Source organism: Salmo salar, chromosome 13, assembly GCF_965601325.2.
Source record: "Salmo salar chromosome 13, fSalSal1, whole genome shotgun sequence".
Lineage (NCBI taxonomy): Eukaryota > Metazoa > Chordata > Actinopteri > Salmoniformes > Salmonidae > Salmo > Salmo salar.
In genome coordinates this window covers 102,297,795-102,322,802 of record NC_138303.1, presented here as the reverse complement: position 1 = coordinate 102,322,802, position 25,008 = coordinate 102,297,795, and the positions used below count along the sequence as shown (strand labels likewise).

The 25,008-nt window shown below is 44.9% G+C and overlaps 1 protein-coding gene across 1 annotated transcript; it reads left to right on the top strand.

Moving 5' to 3' along the window:
- The first annotated feature begins 1,068 nt into the window (after positions 1 to 1,068).
- On the top strand, positions 1,069 to 23,775 carry cspg4bb (chondroitin sulfate proteoglycan 4bb). The gene is made up of 17 exons (XM_014138702.3): positions 1,069 to 1,457; positions 3,109 to 3,272; positions 6,465 to 6,714; positions 6,817 to 7,245; positions 7,517 to 8,825; positions 8,960 to 10,055; positions 10,189 to 10,446; positions 10,625 to 10,864; positions 11,148 to 11,401; positions 12,365 to 12,587; positions 12,742 to 12,918; positions 16,572 to 16,770; positions 17,017 to 17,148; positions 19,477 to 19,652; positions 19,844 to 20,027; positions 20,254 to 20,747; positions 20,928 to 23,775. Exons 1-17 carry the CDS (start codon positions 1,373 to 1,375, stop codon positions 22,575 to 22,577), a joined length of 7,320 nt encoding a protein of 2,439 aa, XP_013994177.1. The 5' UTR covers positions 1,069 to 1,372; the 3' UTR covers positions 22,578 to 23,775.
- The last annotated feature ends 1,233 nt before the right edge of the window (positions 23,776 to 25,008 follow it).

Below are 25,008 nucleotides of genomic sequence, written 5' to 3'. Positions count from 1 at the left end.
AGGGATTGAATAGCACTCTCTGATGGCCATGAGTGGAAATGTCAGAGTTTTGAGAATGTTCCTTGAACAACATGGAGTGTATAAAACATTAAGAACACCTTCTTAATATTTTGCCCTCAGAACAGTCTCAGTTGGTCAGGGCATGGATTACAAGGTGTCGAAAGTGTTCCACAGGGATGCTGGCCCATGTTGACTCCAATGCTTCCCACAGTTGTGTTGGCTGGATGTCCTTTGAGTGGAGGACCATTCTTGATACACATTGGAAACTGTTGAGTGTGAAAACCCCAGCACCGTTGCAGTTCTTGACACACTCAAACCGGTGCGCCTGGCACCTACAACACCCCATTTCAAAGGTCTTTCCCATTCACTCTCTGAATGGCACACATACACAATCCGTCTCAATTGTCTCAAGGCTTTACAATACTTCTTTAACATGTCTCCTCCCCTTCATCTACACTGGTTGAAGTGGATTTAACAAGTGACAACAATAATGGATGATAGCTTTCACCTGGATTCACCTGGTCAGTCTGTCATGGAAAGAGGATTTAATGTTTTGCACATTCAGTATAGAGTACATTACTGCTTTTTGCTATAATAATACTCATGTTTGAGAGAGGCCAAAGAAACTTATTGTACAATATACAGTATATGATATACTATTAATGAACAATTGTATTTATTTAATCTTTATTAAAGCAGGGGAGAGTCCCGTTGAGACCAAGTCTCTTTTTACAAGGGAGCCTTTCATTACAAAGCATGAATGAATAAGTCAACACATGTAATATGTAGGTAAACGCACAATGTGTTTGAAGTGCACATTTTTCAAATTCGTTTTCTAAGAAAAATTGTATTTGGAGAAAAGGTTAGGTTTATAGGTTTATTTGGTCAAAATATGTCGATGCATCATAGCTGCAGGCCATCACTTGCCAATAGGCGCACAGACAGGGCGGGGCTATAGTTCACGTCCCTCCTCTGACGTTATTTTGCGTGATATCGTGATGGATGCACAGGTACACTGGGAACTGGTTTTCACTAGCTACCACAGCCACAAAGTCAAACTGTCTGTATCGTAAAGATTCATGATTTTTCTGTTGCTTTTTTTGGTTTTAATTTTAGGTTAGGGTTAGGGTTAGGCATAAGGTTAGCAGTGTGGTTAAAGTTAGGTTTAAAATCACATTTGAAAATCATACATTGAAGAAATAGGCGGGGTTTGTGACTTTGTGGCTGTGGTAATTAAGGACGACCCTGCACACTGGACTTCACACTCAAAGTTGGGAATGAGGGGATGAATGGTAGTACCGCCAGTAAAAACAATGGCATTTAAAAAGGTCACAGATTTCTCTCTTAACGGAAAGTATTGAAAGAGTAAACTATGGAGACCTTCCTAATGTTATTAAACGAGTTGTTTATCATCAAGCTTCTTCTTATGTTTCTCTCCAGCGGACAAGTGTTGGGAGGTAAAGTACAGAAAACCTGTGTAATTCTTTGTCCATATGAAAACTTCCTCTTGAATTTTCCTGAGAATGATACATTATGGTATGATAATATAATTTGCCTCTATCTTTTTAACTGTTGACTCATTTGTATTGTGCAATCTAGGCCAACTAGTCTACTGTATATGTGATGTTCTTTTATTGGCGGATTGACTTGCATTCAGGGATTTTGACGTTTAGATAAATTCACATTTATTTGTTCGATTATAATAATACATTGCATGAAGCATTATTGTTATGTTGTCGTTATAAGAACAGAAGAAGGTGGCAGATTTATAATTCAAAGTGATGCAGTGTTATAGCAGGCAGATTAATATTAATCCAATTAGTTAAGGATCTATAAACGCGATAAGACCTCGTAGGAGGACACTGCCAGTGACACGATAACATAGGCTGCTATTATGTATTTGGAGCAGAAGTCTCCTGCAAGTATGTCTTTTTACTATAGCTATTTGCGAATATATATATATAAACTTGCATTACAGTTTTATTACATTGTTATAACCACATAATTAAATATAATATTACATTGTATCGCTATGGTTCTACTATCTGATGCTTTTTCCATGGCTGACCAGATTTAGGTTTATAGTGTGAGTTGGAACTATTCGATATAGTGTTTCCCCAAATAGGCCTCGTCTATTCAATGGGTTGCTTTGTGAGATGTCAACTGTGATTCTGCCAATGACGCAACTAACTACTGAAAGAACAGCAGTCCTGACGTAGTAGACGACATGTTTTAGGTCAGCATTTGGAAAGTTGTACTGCCCGACCTCATGCACTACTATTATGACACCTTGCCACTTGTGTTTTTCTCCTCACACTATTCAGTCTGGAATCATCAGATAAACAGTTTGGCCTAACCTGACCCTTTTACTCTGCGGGGACTGGGAATCATAGGTCATTCACAAATATTCTCTACACACTCACTTTCCTTCCATGGGTATTTTAGTTCTTCCATCAATTGGGCCACTGCTCCAGATATTCTGAATCTGAATGATGTCCCGCCAGCAGCACAATCTGCCTAGTTTTCCAGTTAGAACAATGCTCAAGGCATGAGAGTTTACATGAATTGAATTCAGATACAGGCAGTAAAGGTCACAGACACTTTGCAATAATAGCGAGCACTTAGTCCCTGTAGCAGGGAAATCAATAAGTTAAATGGGATGCTGCCAAAGAGAAGACCTAATTTTGCTGCCTCAATAGGCTAAATGATTGTTGTTAGCATTCACATGTGCTTTAAGAAAGGGAAAAACCACCAGGGACAAAGTTACTATAGTGTTTTATGCAAGTTAACAAATGCTGAATATCTACATTACTTGTTGTTGCGTTCTCTAAAAAGAAAAGAAGATTAGGCCTAATGCGTTGTTTTGCAGCATGAAAAATAGGCTGCCCTTTGGCACTACTAGAATAGAATGGGTGGGGTGCAACCAACTATGATACAGAACTGCTCATACAGAATTTATCTTCAGTGTATGGAAATAAACCCTGCAGAATACAGCAACAGGCCGTGACATGATTAGCGCCTAGCCGAACCAAATCTTATTATTCCTAAATCTGATGACATCATATAGAATGATTTTTAAATCTGCTGTTTCTCAACCCCTCTACACAGCCTCATTCTACGGGGATGGATATGTCCAGCTGAGGACTGTGGAGTTATCCAGCCGAACGTCGCTCCATGTGCGCTTCCGCACCTCAAGTCACAGTGGACTACTTTTCATGGCTGCCGGAGAGACAGACTTCCTCCTGCTAGAGCTGCACTCTGGTCGCCTGCAGGTGAGAACACACCTTACAGATAAACAGACATGCCGTAGCGCAGAGATTGCAGGTGAGAACACGCCTTACAGACAAACAGACATGCCGTAGCTCAGATTTGCATATTACTTCATAGGCTCAAAGCAATGCTCCCGAGTGGCGCAGCGGTCTAAGGCACTGCAACATATGCAGTGCTAGAGGCGTTACTACAGATCAAGGTTTCTTTCCCGGGCTGTGCCACAACCGACCGTGGCCAGGAGTCCCATAGGATGTCGCACAATTGGCCCAGCGTCGTCCGGGTTAGGGGAGGGTTTGGCCGGTGGGGCTTAACTTGGCTCACCGTGCTCTAGCGACTCCTTGTGGCGGGCCGGGTGCCTGCGGGGTGACCCCGGTTGCCAGTTGAACGGTGTTTCCTCCGACACATTCGTGTGGTTGGGTTCCGGGTTAAGCTGGCGAGTGTTAAGGAGTGTGGTTAGGCAGGTCATGTTTCGGAGGACGCACGACTCTACCTTCGCCTCTCCCGAGCCTGTTTGGGTAAAATACCCCCCAAAATATTTTAAAAATACTGTCACTGTAGAGATGACTCCAACAACACCAGTTCTGACCACTGTGATTACGTAAAACTCAGTACTGCTCTTAGCACTTCTACTTTGGAGCACAGACAAGCCACGACAATCATTTTCTCTAGATTACAGATTGTGGACACCCCTTCAAATCAAATGGCTTTTTCAGCCACACCCGTTGTTGACAGGTGTATAAAACCGAGCACCAAGCCATGCAATCTTCATAGACAAACATTGGGAATAGAATTGCCTTACTGAAGAGCTCAGTAACTTTCAACGTGGCACCGTCGTAGCATTTCTGACCTGCTAGAGCTGCCCCAGTCAACTGTAAGTGCTGTTATTGTGAAGTGAAAGCGTCTAGGAGCAACAACGGCTCAGCTGCGAAGTGGTAGGCCACACAAGCTCACAGAACAGGACCACCGAGTGCTGAAGCGCATCGCGCTTAAAATCGTCTGTCCTCGGTTGCAACACTCACTACCGAGTTCAAAACTGCCTCTGGAAGCAACGTCAGCATAAGAACTGTTCGTTGGGAGCTTCATGAAATGGGTTTCCATAGCCGAACAGCTTCTAAAATCGCCTGGCTGGAGTGGTTTAATGCTCGTCGCCATTGGACTCTGGAGCAGTGGAAACGCGTTATCTAGAGTGAATCATGCTTCACGATCTGGCAGTCCGACAGACGAATCTGGGTTTGGCAGATGCCAGGAAAACACTACCTGCCCGAATGCATAGTGCCAACTGTAAAGTTTGGTGGAGAAGGAATAATGGTCTGGGGCTGTTTTTCATGGTTTGGACTAGGCCCCTTAGTTCCAGTGAAGGGATCAGTGTGGAATAACTTGACTGGCCTGCACAGAGCCCTGACCTCAACCCCATCGGACACCTTTGGGATGAATTGCAGTGCCGACTGCAAGCCAGGCCCAACATCAGTGCCTGACCTCACTAATGCTCTTGTGGCTGAATGGAAGCAAGTCCCCGTAGCAATGTTCCAACATCTAGTGGAAAGTCTTCCCAGAAGAGTGGAGGCTGTTATAGCAGCAAAGGGGGGACCAACTCCATATTAATACCCATGATTTTGGAATTAAATGTTTGACGAGCAGGTGTCCACATACTTCTGGCCATGTAGTGTATATAGGCAGTTATTATCCTCAGAATGGCCAAAGGTTAAACCCAGAGGAGGGCTATGTTCCTATTGCTTTCATAGAAAAAAAGACCACCGTGAGTTTAAGGATTTACCACAGTCCCTGACAAGTTCATTCATGAATCTTTCTGGAAGAGACCACAGTCGGTTAAATGTTAGTATCTGCTGCAGCATATAAGGTTTTAGTTGATGAGTGGCTGTAAATGTGGTGGAATGGATTCAACCTGGCATTCTGCTTGTGAATGACCTCTACTTATGCTATGTTAGACAGAAATATGCTGAGGAGAACAACCTTGATGTGCTACTTTCCTGAACCCTTCTGTTGTTTGATGCTTTTTGTAACAAATCTGTAATGTTATCTTACAAAATAACCACCAATTAGTCTTTGGTTAATTTTACAATTGAAAAACATTTCTTGATACCTTCATCTCCCCTTTGTCCCTCCTTTATCTCTCCTTTATCCCTGCTTCATCTCTCCTTTATCCCTCCTTCATCTCTCATTTACCCCTCCTTCATCTCTCCTTTATCTTTCCTTCATCTCTCCTTGATCCCTCCTTCATCTCTCCTTTATCCCTCCTTCATCTCTCCTTCATCTCTCCTTTATCCCACCTTCATCTCTCCTTCATCTCTCCTTTATCCCTCCTTCATCTCTCCTTTATCCCTCCTTCATCTCTCCTTTATCCCTCCTTCATCTCTCCTTCATCTCTCCTTTATCCCTCCTTCATCTCTCCTTTATCCCTCCTTCATCTCTCCTTCATCTCTCCTTTATCCCTCCTTCATCTCTCATTTACCCCTCCTTCATCTCTCCTTTATCTTTCCTTCATCTCTCCTTGATCCCTCCTTCATCTCTCCTTTATCCCTCCTTCATCTCTCCTTCATCTCTCCTTTATCCCACCTTCATCTCTCCTTCATCTCTCCTTCATCCCTCCTTCATCTCTCCTTCATCTCTCCTTTATCCCTCCTTCATCTCTCCTTCATCTCTCCTTTATCCCACCTTCATCTCTCCTTCATCTCTCCTTCATCCCTCCTTCATCTCTCCTTCATCTCTCCTATATCCCTCCTTCATCTCAACTTTATCCCTCCTTCATCTCTCCTCCATCTCTCCTTCATCTCTCCTTTATCTCTCCTTTATTCCTCCTTCATCTCTCATTTACCCCTCCTTCATCTCTCCTTTATCTCTCCTCCATCTCTCCTTTATCCCACCTTCATCTCTCCATCTCTCTTTCATCCCTCCATCTCTCCTTCATCTCTCCTATATCCCTCCTTCATCTCACCTTTATCCCTCCTTCATCTCTCCTCCATCTCTCCTTCATCTCCCTTTCATCTCTCCTTTATCCCTCCTTCATCTCTCCTTTATCCCTCCTTCATCTCTCCTTCATCTGTCCTTTATCGCTCCTTTATCTCTCCTTTATCCCTCCTTCATCTCTCCTTCATCTCTCCTTTATCGCTCCTTTATCTCTCCTTTATCCCTCCTTCATCTCTCCTTAATCTCTGTTTTATCATTCTTTCTCTCAGGTTCAGTTGGATTTGGGATCAGGTGAGCGTACCCTCCGCTCTGAGAAGGGGGTTCATCTGAACGACTTGGCCTGGCACTCTGTGGAGCTCCAACACGACCAGCACAATGTCACTCTGACGGTGGACCGCCACTCTCACACCAGCGTCAGGATCCCCGGGCCAGACCTGGACCTCAGTGTCCACGATGGGTTGTTCGTTGGTGGGACGGTTGGCCTGGACAAACCCTACCTCCATAGTGACGATGCCAAAGGTTGGGTTAGAATAAAAATATTAGATTTAAGTTATAATCAATGACTATAAAGTATTCTTCTTCTTTTCCTCCTGCTCCTCCTCCTCTTCCTCCTCCTCCTAGGCTTCCGTGGCTGTGTGGACGAGGTGCTCTTCAACCAGCACAACTTGCTGTCCAGCCTGCGGCCCTACTCGGGATATAAGAGTGTCCATGAGGTGTCTCTGGGCTGCAGTTCTCAGTTTTCTGCAGGCGAAGACGACCCCATCAGCTTCTTCAGTTCCAGGGCGTACATGTCCCTGCCCCCATGGGACGTCCCTCAGGAGGGGGTGTTGGAGTGTGAGGTACACACCTCCTCCGAAGAGGGGATCGTCCTGTACAGCTCTGCCCACCAGAGTGACTTTATCGCCATGGAGATCCAAGAGGGGACTTTGGTGGTTGTCGTTGGTAACGGCGGGACTAGGACGGAGCTGCATTCCCTCACGTTCGTCAACAACCAGAAATGGCACCGGGTGAAACTACACTTGCTTCCTCACAGCCTGCAGCTGACTGTAGGTAAGGACGACCTGTACGGACCACGATGGCAACAAGTAGTAACCTTTATTTTGTGTTGTCATTGTTGATTTTAAATTCAGTGTATCCACTTGTGTGACTGGAATTTTATTTTTTGAGTTGTCAAATTATGGCTAGGGTTAGGGTTACTGAATAGTTACAGTACTGTAGTTGGAATGTTGTTGACAGTTTGTTGAATATCTACTGAACATCTAAAAAGCATCTATTTGAGACTATTCAAATAAAGTGATACCAATGAATTGTATCTTTCTAGGTGAGGAGATAGTCAACCACAGCCTAGGGGCTCATTCCGAGTCCCTGCAGCTCCGAGGCCCTCTCTACATGGGTGGTGTGGATGACAGATCACGTTTAGAAGCCAGGAAGGCCGGCCTGCTGTCTTTCAATGGGAAGCGGCTGGCCGGTGGAGGATCCTTCAAAGGCTGTCTGAGAGACATCCGGGTCAATGCGCAGAGGATGGGGCTTCCCCACGCTGTAGTCACCAAAGACATATCTGTCGGTTGTGAATTAGAGAAGCTTCCAGAAGCAATCACCACCGTGAGCCCCACGGCTGTCCTCTCTGTCACCTTGCCACTAGTCCACCATCATGGATCAGACAGGGACAGGAAGAAGCCGGGTCAGAACTTTCTGGTTCTGAAAGACTTAGTGGTTCCAGAAGGTGGGAAGGCTCTGTTAGAATCTAAGCACATCAAGGTGAACCTAGAGTTCCGGAAGCTTGGAATCCGTCAGTCTCAGATTATGTTCCGTATTGAAGAGCAGCCTGTGCATGGCCAGCTGAGGCTTGATGTGGATCATTCAGACCAAGACGAGGATTGGACCTTCAGCATGCTGGACCTGTGGCATGGTAGAGTGATCTACGTCCATGGAGGCTCAGAAGACCCTCAAGACTTCTTCATGTTCTCTGTCTTTACCAACAGCAAGAAGGAGATCCCCTTTTACCTCAAGGGAAACAAACTACACCGCTTCAACATCAGCGTCACTCCCGTCAATGACGCTCCCGAGCTCAGCCTCCCTGAGGGAAGTCTCTTCATCCTCCTGGAGAACTCCAAACGCCACCTTAACATGGATGTTCTCAGAGCCACCGACCTGGACAGCAACTCCACAGACCTAGTGTTCACCGTACTGGGGAACCATAATGCTGAAGCAGGCTTACTGGAGAACCAGGACTACCCAGGGACAGCCATCACCACCTTCTCCCAACCCGACCTGGAGGAGGGGAAGGTCAGCTATGTGCACACGGGAGGGCTGGTGAGGAACTCCCGGATGGCTGTGAGGGTCAGTGATGGGGACAAAGTGAGCAACACAGTAGTACTAAGGATCATGGCTGTCCAGCTTGAGCACAAGGTGGCCAACAACACAGGGGTGGAGGTGGACCAGGGTGGGGCTGCTGTCATCAGCAGCCAACACCTGGCTATGCAGGTCAACGTTGTGAAGCAGGGCTTTGACATCCGCTATGACGTGGTGGAGGCACCGCGATATGGCGAGCTGCAGCGGCTGCACTCCAGCGGAGAGTGGAAGCCCACCTTTGTCTTCTCACAGAAGCTTCTGGAGAAAGAGCGCATCAGGTACCTAGCTGTGTTGTTTGATCTGTGTTTGTGTGCAATTGTCCATTGTTTTAACACCACGAGTTGAAGGAAATATTTACATTTTATTAAATAACTTAATGGACAATAAATATTTTATTTTCGATTTTATTCAGGTACCTCAACACCTTCCAGGAGATCAGGACAAGCAATGTCACAGATCAGTTCAAATGCAGGGTCAGTGTGGGCTCAGCAGTGACTGATGAACTGGTTTTCCACATCACGGTGCGCTGGATCCACGTCAAGGTCACCAGGAGTAAGATGGAGGTCAGCGGTGTGAGGAAAGTCCTTAGCAACGAGGAGCTCTGTGTTGTCTCCAAGGGCATGAAGCTCCATGACAGTGAACTTCACTTCAGAATGCTATCCCTGCCAAAGAAAGGACAGCTTGTGTTCAAAGACAAAGTCTTAATGAAAAACTCAACATTTAGCCAGAAGAATATATCTGACCACATGGTGAAATATGAGGTTACAGGTAGGCCTCATGAGGACACAAGGGACTCGTTTCGTTTCCAGGTGGTCTCCAAACACGCACATTCAGGGGGTTACGACTTCAGAATCAACATCAAGGCAGATGTTCATAGCCTGATCCTAACAAACAAAGGACTGTCCATCCTGGAAGGAGAAAGCAAGGTAATCACCAAGGATTTGCTGTTTGCTGAAACAGTCGGGGTCAAAGCAGCACTTTATACACTCACCAGCAGTCCTAAACATGGCAAGTTAAAGAGGATCAATCTCTCTAATTCTACGTCTATTAACGATAACATCACGGCTTTCACCAATCAGGACATCGTAGAGGACCGCATCATGTACGTGCACGACGGCAGTGAAACCACGGAAGACGCGTTCACGTTCCACACCACCATCGCCAAACACACCAAAGCACACAATCACAAACGCACACACTCCAAAAAAGAAAACACTCACACCATTGACGACATCTTCAACATCTCGATTGCCCTTGTCAATGACGAGAAACCGGTCCGCGTTGTCGACAAAGTTTTCCACGTGGCCAGGGGCAGGCAGAGGCTGCTGACGTTAGACGACCTGCGCTACCACGACGCTGACTCAGACTTTGATGACAGTCAGCTGGTCTACACTAGACGGGGAATCCCCATGGGCGACCTGGTCCTAGTAAACGACACAGGCCACAAGCTGTACCAATTCAGCCAGGAGGACCTGCAGCAGAGGAGGGTGCTGTTCATCCACAGGGGGGTCAGTATGGAGTGAAATCAGTAACTTTTATTACACACAAAATACACACACACACACACACACACACACACACACACACAGTTTTAATTATTGATTTGTTACAGTTACGAATATTAAAGATTTCACTCCATAGGTCAGCTTTGGACGTTTCGTCCTATTCGTGTCAGATGGGAAACACTACACATCCACACTGTTGGAGGTCATTGCCCAGGACCCCTACATCCAGGTGGAGAACAGCACAGGCCTGCTGGTCCAGAAAGGCCATGTGGCCATCTTGGGTTCGGCCAACTTCAGTGTGTTTACAAACCTGGATGTCCGAGACGATGAGGAGGTGGTCTACCAGGTCTTCCTCCCGCCGAGACACGGGCATCTGTTCCACAACAACGTTAAGGTAAAATAATTGAAATAGCACCAGCATTGTATTGTTTGTAATGTGCATGTTGTGTGTTGTGATGTTGTTCGTTGTAAGCCTGTGACATTTAATTTGACCTAGGGCATCAAGAAAGGTTCAATTCAAAGGCGGACCGGTTTAGTATAATTCAATTCAATTGATTCAATTCAATTTGAAGGTGGATCGTTTCACTCAGCATGATCTGAAGCTGGGCAGCGTGCAGTATCGCCATGATGACAGCATGAACCTGGCTGACTCCTTCAACTTCACGGTGAGCGTTAAAGAGGTGCGTCTGGACGCCAGCATTGGGGTGAGAGTGTACCTGGAGAGCCACCAGCAGCCCCCCACTGTACTCTACAACCACATTGTAGTGGTGGAGGAGGGCAAGTCTGTCAAGATCAACAGAGGAGACCTGGAGGTGAGATACTACATTGAAGTTCCCTATCACAAGCAGTTTTTCTGTTAAGAACCATGGGCTATCATCACAAGTTTTAGTTATAAGGGACACAAGAACAGATCCCATTACCTTCACTGGGGTGTTACACAAGTTTTATGCTTAGGAATAATACTAGAATGGATTTACAAACATAGACACATTTACACGTTACTTTTTTGTCTTGTAAAAAACTACACTTCTCAAATTCCACCAAATAGTCTAATCTCATGTCATGTCACATCTTTCATCTCACCTCTGTTTTCAGGTAACCCATAAGGACAGCCTCCCCTCTGAGATAGTGTACAAGGTGAAGACGGCTCCATCCCACGGGTTCCTCCGTAGGTCAACCCAGGGAGAGGACAGACCCTACCAGGGTAGCAGAGAGGAGACCATCCAATCCTTCTCCCAGGAGGATGTCAACATGGGACACATCCAGTACCTCCAGGTTGATTCAGACCAGACCCACGACTCCTTCCTTCTGGACGCCTCCAACGGCATCACAGTGGTCCATGACATCAGGTAAGTAGATGATAGGCTGACCAGAAGTCCATGACATCAGGTAGGTAGAGGATAGGCTGACCAGAAGTCCATGACACCAGGTAAGTAGATGATAGGCTGACCAGAGGTCCATGACATCAGGTAGGTAGATGATAGGCTGACCAGAAGTCCATGACATCAGGTAGGTAGAGGATAGGCTGACCAGAAGTCCATGACATCAGGTAGGTAGATGATAGGCTGACCAGAGGTCCATGACATCAGGTAGGTAGAGGATAGGCTGACCAGAAGTCCATGACATCAGGTAGGTAGATGACAGGCTGACCAGAAGTCCATGACATCAGGTAGGTAGATGATAGGCTGACCAGAAGTCCATGACATCAGGTAAGTAGATGATAGGCTGACCAGAGGTCCATGACATCAGGTAGGTAGATGATAGGCTGACCAGAAGTCCTTGACATCAGGTAGGTAGATGATAGGCTGACCAGAGGTCCATGACATCAGGTAGGTAGATGACAAGCTGACCAGAAGTCCATGACATCAGGTAAGTAGATGATAGGCTGACCAGAAGTCCATGACATCAGGTAGGTAGATGATAGGCTGACCAGAGGTCCATGACATCAGGTAAGTAGATGATAGGCTGACCAGAAGTCCATGACACCAGGTAGGTAGATGTCAGGCAGACCAGAGGTCCATGACACCAGGTAGGTAGATGTCAGGCAGACCACAAGCGGGGAGGTTGCCGGTTCAAGCCAAAAATGTGAATTACTCTCCATCCAGGCACCATGCACCGCGGCTGACACTGTGCCTCGATGTGTGTGTGTGTGTGTGTGTGTGTGTGTGTGTGTGTGTGTGTGTGTGTGTGTGTGTGTGTGTGTGTGTGTGTGTGTGTGTGTGTGTTGGGGTAAAAGGCAGAAGATTAGTTTCCGTTCTAACCAAATGGACAATAAGCATCTCATTCTATTCTATTCTATTCTATTCTATCAGGGTCTCCGTGGACATCATCCCAATCCACATCCCTCTCAATGTCTTCAACGTGACCTTGGAAGAAGGGTCATCCACGGCCCTGACCAAGGAGGTCCTACAGGTCACCAACAGACACTTCTCTCAGGTTGATTTCTTCTACCATGTATCTGAGCCGCCAAGCCATGGTCATATTGAACACGCACGCATTCCTGGACTCTCCATTCCTTTCTTCACACGCAAACAGGTTAGTAAAAGGTCCAAGGTCATCTATGTTTTTATCTTCTTCAGGTGGAACATCTTCTACCAGTAGGGTTTTAAAAAGAGTGTCTATACTGGGCAGATGGAATTATACTGGACAGATAGATTTCCTAACCTCCGGGTCATTTCTGTGATTTCAGGTGGATTCAGGGCATATTTATTATGTCCACGATGGAAGTGATACACTGTCAGATAACTTCACCATTATCGCCAACGACACAGACACCAGAAAGCACAGCCAGCCCTGCATGGTGTTCGTCCATGTGACGCCTGTCAACGATGAGGCCCCAGTCATCACAGCCAACAGGATTCTACGGGTGAGTTTTTGTGTGTATATAACACAATAATACTGTAGTAACAGATATGTGTAATAACAGAGATGGAAGGAACTTGAGAAACTGGCAAAAAAAAGTGTGAGTAATTTGGGATTGACCTATGCTAGTATGCTCCTCCTAAGTCATGTCAGTATGTTTTAGCCTCATGATTTTGAGGAACAGGGTTTATAAGAAAATTATGTAATTGGCTCTATTTTGGGAGTGGTCAGGAAACTGTGTCACTGGTTGTTTGGCAGCTTCCTGTACATTTGAACCTCTGTCATGAAAAATGATTTAGCAAAGGCTTAGAGTTGAGAGTTTGCCCCAACTTATCAAATAGTTGGAATTCCTGACATACTATCAGCTGTCCTTCTTGACCTTGAGATGTTTCTGTTGTTGCTGGATTTGAGTCCAATTGAGTTATTTTGTTGTTCAAATGTATGAGCCACAGTGTAACATTTACACCCTTTTGACTTCAAATATAAGAGTGTAGCATTGTTTCAAGACAATTCATTTTTTCAGTTACAAGTTAAGAATCTGGTATTTTGAACATTCAGTCAAGAGTTCACGGATTTCCTCTTCTGGTATTATTGAAGTACCTTAATCTGTCCACCAGGACATCACTCTCAGTGGTGGTATCAGACACCAACCAACCGTCATGACATACTGTAGGTCAGTGGTTCCCAATTAGGGGTACTTGGCCTATCCACAGGGGGTACTTGAGAAGACTCATGAGACCATAGGCCTACTGCTAAAATGCACATGAGGGGGTACTTAAACCCCCTAAGGTCGATGTCCCCGTGGAAATCTAAATAGCGTAATATAAAAATCCCCATAAAAATCTGTCAATTTACGCTAGAGATGTATGTTTTTTTTGCATTAGATCCACTTCTGCATCTGCAGTGAAAGGTGAGAGAGCTAGAGCGGTGTTTATCAGACCATGACACATCCAGGAAATCGGTCTTCTCACAAAATCGTCTGTAGCGTCCAAACGGTTTGGCCTAGAAACTATCATGTTTTGCTCTACGACCCACACAAGCGTCTTGGGACTCGTCTGAAGTTGGTACAGCCAATTTGCCAACTTCTGTCGGTAGCTTCCGAACAGTTGGGGCTACACACAAATATGACCCGTCTGTTGAAAGGTGAGACTCTCACGAACACGTACATGTTTTGCTCTATTATGTCCACAGGCCTCACAAGACTTGTCTGAAGGTCCCCCGGTACCAGTTGAAAAGATTTATGGAAGTACAGTGCCACTCAAAAGTTTGGACACACCTACTCATTCAAGGGTTTTTCTTTATTTGTACTATTTTCTACATTGTAGAATAATTAATAATTAACACATATGGAATCATGTAGTAACCAAAGAAGTGTTAAACAAATCAAAATATATTTTATATTTGAGGTTCTTCAAAGTAGCCACCCTTTGCCTTGATGACAGCTTTGCACACTCTTGGCATTCTCTCAACCAGCTTCATGAGGAATGCTTTTCCAACAGTCTTGAAGGAGTTCCCACATATGCTGAGCACGGAAGTGCGGAAGTGGATCTAATGAGACCCTGTTGGCTGCTTTTCCTTCACTCTGCGGTCCAACTCATCCCAAACCATTTCAATTGGGTTGAGGTCGGGGGGATTGTGGAGGCCAGGTAATCTGATGCAGCTCTCCATCACTCTCCTTCTTGGTTAAATAGCCCTTACACAGCCTGGAGGTGTGTTGGGACATTGTCCTGTTGAAAAACAAATGATAGTCCCACTAAGCGCAAACCAGATGGGATGGTGTATCGCTGCAGGATGCTATGGAAGCCATGCTGGTTAAGTGTGTCTTGAATTCTAAATAAATCACAGACAGTGTCACCAGCAAAGCACCCCCACACCATCACACCTCCTCCTTCATGCTTCACGGTGGGAACCACACATGTGGAGATCATCCATTCACCTACTCTGCATCTCATAAAGACACAGCAGTTGGAACCAAAAATATAACATTTGGACTCATCAGACCAAAGGACAGATTTCCACGGGTCAAATATCCATTGCTCGTGTTTCTTGGCCCATGCAAGGCTCTTCTTCTTATTGGTGTCCTTTAGTAGTGGTTTCTTTGTGTCACAACGGGTGGCTTGTGGATTCCGAAGAGTCAGGCGCAGGAGACAGAAAGATTCCGTTAATGAATTTAATAAAAATATCCACACGGAAAATATGCAAGGTATGGAGTGCAAGGTGTGCAAAAGTAACGCACCACCCTTAAAAGAACGTAACCAGGGACGCAGCCCAAAAGGAATAGCGTAACTCCACAATATACAGAACCACATGAAACACACCCTGACAAACGAACAATCCCGCACAAACAACAAACCTAACTAACTAGCCTAAATACCCCTCCCCACTAACAACTAACACAAAACAGGTGCGCAACTAACCTAGGCCTAACTAACAGAACGTGAAACATAAATCGATGGCAGCTAGTAGGCCGGCGACGACGACCGCCGAGCGCCGCCCGGGCGAGGAGGGGCGCCACCTTCCGTAGGTGTCGTGACACTTTGCAGCAATTTGACCATGAAGGCCTGATTCACACAGTCTCCTCTGAACAGTTGATGTTGAGATGTGTCTGTTACTTAAACTCTGTGAAGCATTTATTTGGGCTGCAATTTCTGAGGCTGGTAACTCTAATGAACTTATCCTCTGCAGCAGAGGTAACTCTGGGTCTTCCTTTGTTGATGGTTTTTGCGACTGCACTTGAAGAAACTTTCAAAGTTCTTGAAATTTCCAGACTGACTTACCTTCATGTCTTAAAGTAATGATGGACTGTCATTTCTCTTTGCTTATTTGAGCTGTTCTTGTCAGAATATAGGACTATCTTCTGTATACCACCCCTACCTTGTCACAATATAACTGATTGGCTCAAACACATTAAGAAGGAAAGAAATTCCACAAATTAACTTTTAACAAGGCACACCTGTTAATATAAATGCATTACCTCATGAAGCTGGTTGAGAAAATGCCAAGAGTGTGCAAAGCTCTCATCAAGGCAAAGGGTGGCTACTTTGAAGAATCTCAAATCTAAAATATATTTTGATTTGTTTAAGACTTTTTTGGTTACTACATGATTCCATATGTGTTATTTCATAGTTTTGATGTCTTCACTATTATTCTACAATGTAGAAAATAGTAAAAAAAAGAAAAACCCTTGAATGAGTACGTAGGTGTGTCCAAACTTTTGACTGGTACTGTATATATGGAGACTGTTTAGTGCCAAAAATAAGGGGTTAAAAACATGTAAAAAAAAGAAATATATACACATTTTTCCTGATCTTTCTTATATCTCTCAGATATAAGACAGACATTTCAGAACAAACATCCTTTAGATTTTTTGGGTACAACTTTTTCATCAAATTATTATTATTATTTTTATTCTTCAAGGGGTCTTAAAATTCAAAATCAAATAGCAAAAATATCCTTGGTATGACCTTGGTGGTACATTAACCAATAAAGGTTGGGAACCACTGCTGTAGGTTGCGGTACAATACGATGGTAGACTATTCATAGAATTTCCATGTTTGACAGAAATCTTTTCTATTCTCAATCTGTTTCTTTCTGCTTGTTTTGCTTGTCCTCTTCTCTACCTGTAACTGTCCTCTTCTCTACATGTTCCCTTTACAGGTGTGGGTGAACTCAGTCACAGAGATCAGTGTAGATGACCTGAGTGCTGAGGACAGTGACTCTCCACCGGAGGACCTAGAGTTCATCGTGACCCCGCCTAGTAATGGTCACCTGGCCCTGAAGAGCGCCCCCTCCAGACACATCCTCAACTTCACCCAGACACACACCCTCCACGGACAGCTGGTGTTTGTCCACAGTGGTGAGACTATGGATACTGGATAGTAGATATCAATAGGAGGTAGCTGCTCTTACAGAATAGAAGGTTAGGAGAGCTGAAGGGTGCCAACAAAATGCTGGAGATGCAAGTGGACAATATACGACATGCAAGTTAGACATACAAGTCATATCCCTGTTCTGGGGGATTATAGGTGTTATAACCACAGACATATGTACAGTAGTATATCCAACCACCACAAGCATAAAGACAGACTTTTGTTCCTTGCAGGTGCCTTGTCCGGAGGTTTCCACTTCCAGGTCAATGATGGGGTGAACTTTGCCCCCCGACAGATCTTCAGCACCACGGCACGCTCCCTGGTCCTCAGCCTGGAGCGGAACCACGCCCTCACAGTGTTCCCAGGTAACAGTAACTAGATACACTGAGTATACCAAACATTAGGAACACCTTCCTAACACTGCTGGGTTTTTCACACTCAAAAGTTTCCTATGTGCATAAAAAATGGTGCACCATCCAAAGGACATCCAGCCAACTTGACACAACTGTGGGAAGCATTAGAGTCAACATGGGCCAGCATTCCTGTGCAACGCTTTCAACACCTTGTAGAGTCTACGCCCTGACGAACTGAGGCTGAGGGCAAAAAGGGGGGAGGGGAGGGGATGCAACTCAGTATTAGGAAGGTGTTCCTAATGTTTGGTATACTCAGTGTATTTAGACTTTGAACTACGCCCTCACAGTGTTCCCAGGTAACAGTAACTAGATATATAGAACATGAATCAGTTATGCTGTTCCCAGGTAACAGTAACTAGATATATAGAACATTAATCAGTTATGCTGTTCCCAGGTAACAGTAACTAGATATATAGAACATGAATCAGTTATGCTGTTCCCAGGTAACAGTAACTAGATATATAGAACATGAATCAGTTATGCTGTTCCCAGGTAACAGTAACTAGATATATAGAACATGAATCAGTTATGCTGTTCCCAGGTAACAGTAACTAGATATATAGAACATGAATCAGTTATGCTGTTCCCAGGTAACAGTAACTAGATATATAGAACATGAATCAGTTATGCTGTTCCCAGGTAACAGTAACTAGATATATAGAACATGAATCAGTTATGCTGTTCCCAGGTAACAGTAACTAGATATATAGAACATGAATCAGTTATGCTGTTCCCAGGTAACAGTAACTAGATATATAGAACATGAATCAGTTATGCTGTTCCCAGGTAACAGTAACTAGATATATAGAACATGAATCAGTTATGCTGTTCCCAGGTAACAGTAACTAGATATATAGAACATGAATCAGTTATGCTGTTCCCAGGTAACAGTAACTAGATATATAGAACATGAATCAGTTATGCTGTTCCCAGGTAACAGTAACAGGAAATATAACTATAGCCACCCCCTACACCATAATCAGAATAAAGTGTATTGTCCTAAAAAGGAAAATCTTGGTACTGTTCACAAAGTGAATATATAAAACACTGTACCCCCCCCCCCCCCCTCTGTGCTGTCTTGCCAACCCTTTTGGTGATTCGCATGACAATGACCATAGGAGTTGTCAAGGCAACACAAACAGATCTGGAACCAGGCAAGTAAACCCCTAGTCTGTCTGCTGCAGTATAAAGTCATTCTCAGTCTGTACTGAATCAGATGATCATGGTGCCAGCTGCCAGCCTGTACTGAATCAGATGATCATGGTGCCAGCTGCCAGTCTGTACTGAATCAGATGATCATGGTGCCAGCTGCCAGCCTGTACTGAATCAGATGATCATGGTGCCAGCTGCCAGCCTGTACTGAATCAGATGATCATGGTGCCAGCTGCCAGCCTGTACTGAATCAGATGATCATGGTGCCAGCTGCCAGCCTGTACTGAATCAGATGATCATGGTGCCAGCTGCCAGCCTGTACTGAATCAGATGATCATGGTGCCAGCTGCCAGCCTGTACTGAATCAGATGATCATGGTGCCAGCTGCCAGCTTTTACCAGCTGGTTATGTGGTAGGTTGCTAAGTAACTTAATCATACTTAACTTACCAGCCATTATGCCTCCTGGCCAGAGGTCATAGGATAACGGAGGTGGCATAGTCTTACATTATACAGAAAGGTGATTCAATCGCCCTTGAGACCATGCTACCAGTACGGTATCTTCCAAGATAATGTTGTCTAGAGAGCTGCATGTAACACCCCACCTGAAAAAAACATGAAATAGCTACTTAAACTGCCTGTCTCTGTCCTGGTTATGTTTGTAATACTGCAATGTCCTTGTAGTTACAACAGACAATGAAGTTTGTACAACCTGCCGATCATGTCTTTCATAGTTACAACTTGTAGTTACAACAGAAATGTGTAGTCTACAACATGTCAATCTTTTATTTACAACAGACAACAGACAAGAAGTTTGTACAACATGTCACTCATGTAGTTTATAGTTACAGCAGAAGTTTGTACAACATGTCACTCATGTAGTTTATAGTTACAGCAGAAGTTTGTACAACATGTCACTCATGTAGTTTATAGTTACAGCAGACGTTTGTACATGTCACTCACCAGACAAAGACGTCCGATCATCGGCGTACTTTTTTTTGGTGTAAAGTAGCACAGGTGCAGAAGGTACATTTGTTTAGCTATCGGAAAGAGGTGTCCAGAGAATCTGGTCACGCAGCTACTCTGCAGGTTTTCTCCCTACTAAACACGGTCCTGTTTTTTCTCTGCAGGCTCTGTGAATACCATCTCTCAGAATAACCTTCTGGTGGTTACCAACGACAACGGTGACATGGGAGGGAACCACTCCATCCTTTACAGTGTTACCAGTCCTCCAAAGCTGGGGAGACTGCTCAGAAAACAGACAGACAACTCTACTGCAGAGATCTCCTCCTTCACACAAGACATGGTAGGCCTATGTGTGTTTATGTAATATCACTTCTTACGGTAAAGTCAATAGAGACACAGTTTTATTTATGTTTGGCACAGTTATGTTTTCTTTACAAGACACATTTTAAGAGTGTCTTTGCAACAATAACTTGGATTTTGAAGTTAAAATATCCCTATCTTTCTCGTTTCTCTGTTGTCTTGTTATTTTAGGTGAATGAGGGTTCGATTAGTTATGACCAAACCCATCCTGAATCGTTGGGATGGATGACTACAGACTCCTTCACTTTCACAGTGTCTTCGTCCCCTGTCTCTCTTCAACCTCAAGTCTTCCACATCCATATCTCCTATGAGCATGCTCCTGCAGAGCGCAACACCATCCTCACTGCTAACACTGGTGAGTCAGTTAGTCTGTGTTGCTGTTAGACAGACAGACGAAGGCTCTACTGGACTCTTGACTGTAGTATGCCCAGCTAATCTACCCTGCAGAATACCATCACTGGTCCAAAACCTCAAGATAAACTTTTGAATTTATTCTTATTTGCAATGACAATCCTGATATTGATGAATGTTCAATAAAAGCTGTTTGTTTATGTTTGTATGTTGTTCTTCTCTGTTACCAGGTGCTGTTGTGACTGAAGGTGGCAGAGTGGTGATTGACAAGATGCAGCTGGATTCCTCTAACCTGCTGGGCAAGCTGTTGGAACCCCAGCGACGTTCCTACGAGGTCTGGTACCACGTCACCTCTCTACCCCAGCACGGCATAATCACCGTGGGAGAACGCAACCTGACCAGCGCCAAACCCAACTTCTCCCAGTTCATCCTGGATAAGTTTGGAATCACATACCAGCACGACGACTCCGAGACAACCCAGGACTTCTTCACCTTCGAGGTTTGGCTGAACCGTAAGGGCCAGCCTCCCCAGAGACCCTCAGAGCCCAGCCTGATAATAACAGAGTCGTTTGACCTCACAGTGACCCCTGTCAATGACCAGCCGCCCCTGCTCCGGACCAAGGCCCCCAGTCTGAGGCTGGTGCAGGGGGACACAGTGGTCATCAGCCCTGAGAACCTCCTGGTGGAAGACCTGGACACCCCTCCAGAAGAGATCCATTACAAGGTCTTCTTCATGTCATCCTTTACCATCCTTCACCTTTACAGGGCTCACAACCCCTCATCGTTTACACCTTACTTGTTGTTGTCCTTTTTACAGTAATTCTGTTTTCCCTCCTTACTTTTTTCTGTGAGTTGTTGAGACACGTCTGTGAAATGCATTGACATTTTATTTTATTTGATTTAGGTGATCAGCAAACCCATCAATGGCTTCCTGTCTCTAGGAGAGCAGCTGAATGAGACAGTGTCTGCCTTCACCCAGGCGGACATCAACCATGGCAGAGTCCACTTCAGCCAGGACGGAGAACCCTCTTCAGGGGTGTTCTATTTCAGTGTGACTGATGGGTTCCACCGACCGCTATACAAGCTCTTCAACCTGGAGGTCACCGCAGCAACCGTCTCCATGGTGAACAACACAGGATTGAGGCTGGTGCAGGGTCAGACAACCGCTACATTGACAACAGAACACCTGGCTGCAGAGACCAATGGGAGACACAGTGTGACGATTCACTATAGAGTGACCACACCACCACAACACGGCAGTCTTCTCATGTCCGACCTGCCAGTCAGTGAGTTTAACCAAGAGGACCTTCACTCATGTAGACTGTCCTATCACATGACGGACCTCACCTCCTCCTCGGACAGCTTTGAGTTCACAGTCTCGACCCCGGAGAGCAACATGACCGCTCAGACGGTCAATGTCACGGTCCGGCCGCTCATCCATTTCAGCGAGCGCGTCCTGATCCCCAGTGGCATCGCCGTGAAACTGAGGAAGGACTATCTGGACGCCACAGACCTCGCCACACTCAGCGGCAGCGACCCTGTCTTCCACATCCTGTCCCCGCCCAAACACGGCAAGCTGGTCAAGGTGACCTTTGACCTATCGGACGGCGCCAATCACTCGGTGGAGTCGTTTACCTTCCGGGACGTGGTGCAGGGCAGGGTGGCCTTACAGGAGACCCTGGCACAACAAAGACACAGCAACAACATCGCCGATCAATCAACATCTTTACTGTCCCAATTAGGGACCGCCGACCACAACACAACAGAGATCCATGTGTCCATGCTCAATGACTCCTTTTCATTCCTTCTGAGGGCGGATAATGTTCAGCCGGCTGTAGGAGAGTTTTTATTCACCATCGTGCCATACGAAGAGAGTTTAAACCACACGACCAGGTCACCTGGGCGCAATCGAACCACAGGCGGCAGAGGGACTACAATCCACTCTGCCACCCACCCTCACACCACAAACCACAAGACCCACAACAAGACCCTACAGAAGCAGTTCAAAGCCCGTCACCATTGGGGGAACCAGACCCGCGGAGGTCACCCCATGATCCCCATCGTCCCTGGAAACACCCATGGGAAACACAACATCCACGGCCCCCACAGAATCACTCCAGTTCTGGTAGAGTCCCTGCCCCGGCCGGCCTCCGACCCCCTGCTGCTCATCCTGCCCTTCCTGGCCTGCCTGCTGCTCATCGTCATCCTGGTGGTCCTGATCCTGGTGCTGCGCCACCGCAGGGAGAAGAGGGCCTTATCCAGAGGGCTCATCCAGGAGCTGGCGGCTGCAGCCGGAGATGGAGGCCCAGAGGGGAGCCCCTACCTGGGCAGGCCGGAGAGGAGCATTGCGGTCCCCTCAGTGGTGGTTACTCCGCTGCTGGGCCCTAATAGTTGCCCCAGTACTCCGGTCCTCAATGTGCTGCGTAGGGGAACACTGGCTCCACGTGACCCTTGTCTGCTGCTCTGGGCGGTAGATGCTGTTCCTGATATGGTTCAGGACCAGCACTGTCAACACCCCGAGCCCACTCTGAGAGACAACCAGTACTGGGTGTAATGGATCCACAGCTCATACCCCTACATTGAAACAGAGATACTAACTAAACTTTATACTATTGAGTAACTATTGAGTACCCCCACACCTACTCTGAGAGACAACCAGTACTATGTCTGATTGAACCCATACATACCCTGAAACACAGAGACTTGGTTTAACCTTGCACCCAATATACTGTAACTATTGACTACTGATGTTTGCATTCCAATGTTGGTGCTGTTTTCTGGTTTCATTGTGAACTTGATTTTTGGTCCTTATATAGAAAGTTCTTAATTGGTTCTACAATTCACCCTGTTACAATGTTTTATTTGTGGCAGGTTACTATTTTACTTTGGTTTTATTGGGATTTTATATTTTATACGTTATTTGACCAATTCGTTTTGCGCCAAGATGTTTCATTATAACTTTTCACAATGGCTTGAAAAACCTGTCTGTTTGTTTCAGGCCAGTAAACTGTTTATTTTTTTAGAGTAGTTGGATAATTCTATTACAGTATTTATGCTTCCAGTTTTATAAAAGATGTATGTTTCAGTTTGCGGTTACATTATGTAGTTTACATTAATCTGACTAATGTAGCAATTCAACTTGTCAGTGGTTAGAATAACCAAAGGAATAGATATAGCAACAGCCATTTATAGATGCACATGTACTGTATATACACATCTGCTTGTAGCTTGAAACAGGAACTGAGACTACATTAAATCTGTTTTCAAGGAAGTGCCTTTAGTTTGAATGCAGTCAGTCAGCCATGATGTTGTAATGGTCACAATGTCTTCTAGTCTGGTTAGGAACAATAGACCAAATACTTGACTAACACACTTTTTTGTTGTAAATAATTATCCTGAAATGCATGTCTTCACTCATTATCCAGTATTTTATAACCAAATGATAACTTAAACACGCCTGTTCATCACGCACGCATGTCATGCCTGAGTCAGTGTTTCCATTGGCTAGTAAATATGCAGCCCACTATTTCTATAAAAAGACTTGACACACTCTCTTTGTTTGTAAATAATGCATGTCTTCATCCAGTCTTTTTGTAATGAAATGATAACTTTATCATGCCTGTGCTTCGGGCATGCCAAACCCCAATCAGTGTTTTGAATGTCTGAATACAAAGTACTAAACATGTAAATAAATACAGTATGCAGTCAAATATTTCTATGGTAATAAAGATGAGCTATAATGAGAACACATAGTACACCAGTCAATGTGTGCTCATCTTTGCTGCAGCCTGCAGTAAACACATATCTGTATTTTTCTGATAAAATCTTTGTGTTATATATAGGTTGTGTACAGGGCGGTGAAAACGCATTTGCTCCCTTTCTGATTGTCTCTACTTTTGCATATTTTTTGATACGGAGTGAACTTCAACCAAAACCTAATATTAGATAAAGGGAACCTGAGTGAACAAATAACACAACAATTATATACTTATTTCATTTATTTCATAAACAAAGTTATGCAACACCCAGTGCCCCTGTGTGAAAAAGTAATTGCCCACTTACACTCAATAAATGGTTGTGCCACTTTTAGCTGCAGTGGCTCCAACCAAACACTTCCTGTAGTTGTTGATCAGTCTCTCACTATTTTGGCCCACTCTTCCATGCAGAACTGATTTAACTCAGTGACGTGTGGGTTTTCAAGCATGAACTGCTTTTTTCAAGTCCTGCCACAACATCTCAATTGGGATTAGGTCTGGACTTTGACTAGGCCATTCCAAAACTTCAAATGTGTTGCTTTTGAGCAATTTTCATGTATACTTGATTGTGTGTTTTGGGTCATTGTCTTGCTGCATGATCCAGCTGCGCTTCAGCTTCAGCTCGAAGAAGGATGGTCTGACACTCTCCTGTAGAAGTCTCTGATACAGATCAGAATTCATGGTTCCTTCTTTTAAGGCAAGTCATCCAGGTCCTGAGGCAGCAAAGCATCCCCAGACCATCACACACCACCACCATGCTTGACCGTTGGTATGAGGTTCTTACTGTGGAATGCAGCTTTTGGTTTTCGGCAGGCATAATGGGACCCATGTTGTCCAAAAGCTATACTTTTGACTCATCTGTCCATAGAACATTCTTCCAATAGTCTTCCAAGAGTCATCCGGGTGTTTCCAGGTGCTTTTTGGCAAACGTTAGTCAACTTTTTGGACGAGATGGGTCACATTATGTCTGGCGAAAACAAAACACTGCATTCCACAGTAAGAACCTCATAGGAATAGTCAAGCATGGTGGTGGTAGTGTCTAATATTCGGTTTTGGTTGAAGATCTGACTAAATTCAGTATAAAATAGAGAAAATCAGAAAAGGGGCAAATACTTTTTCACGGCACTGTAGATGTTTTATCATGTGTTGGCTGGCTATGTTTTTTTTAAGAACTCTTGAGTTTATAGCTAATGCACTGTAGGCCTACACAGGAAAGTGACTTGTGCCAGC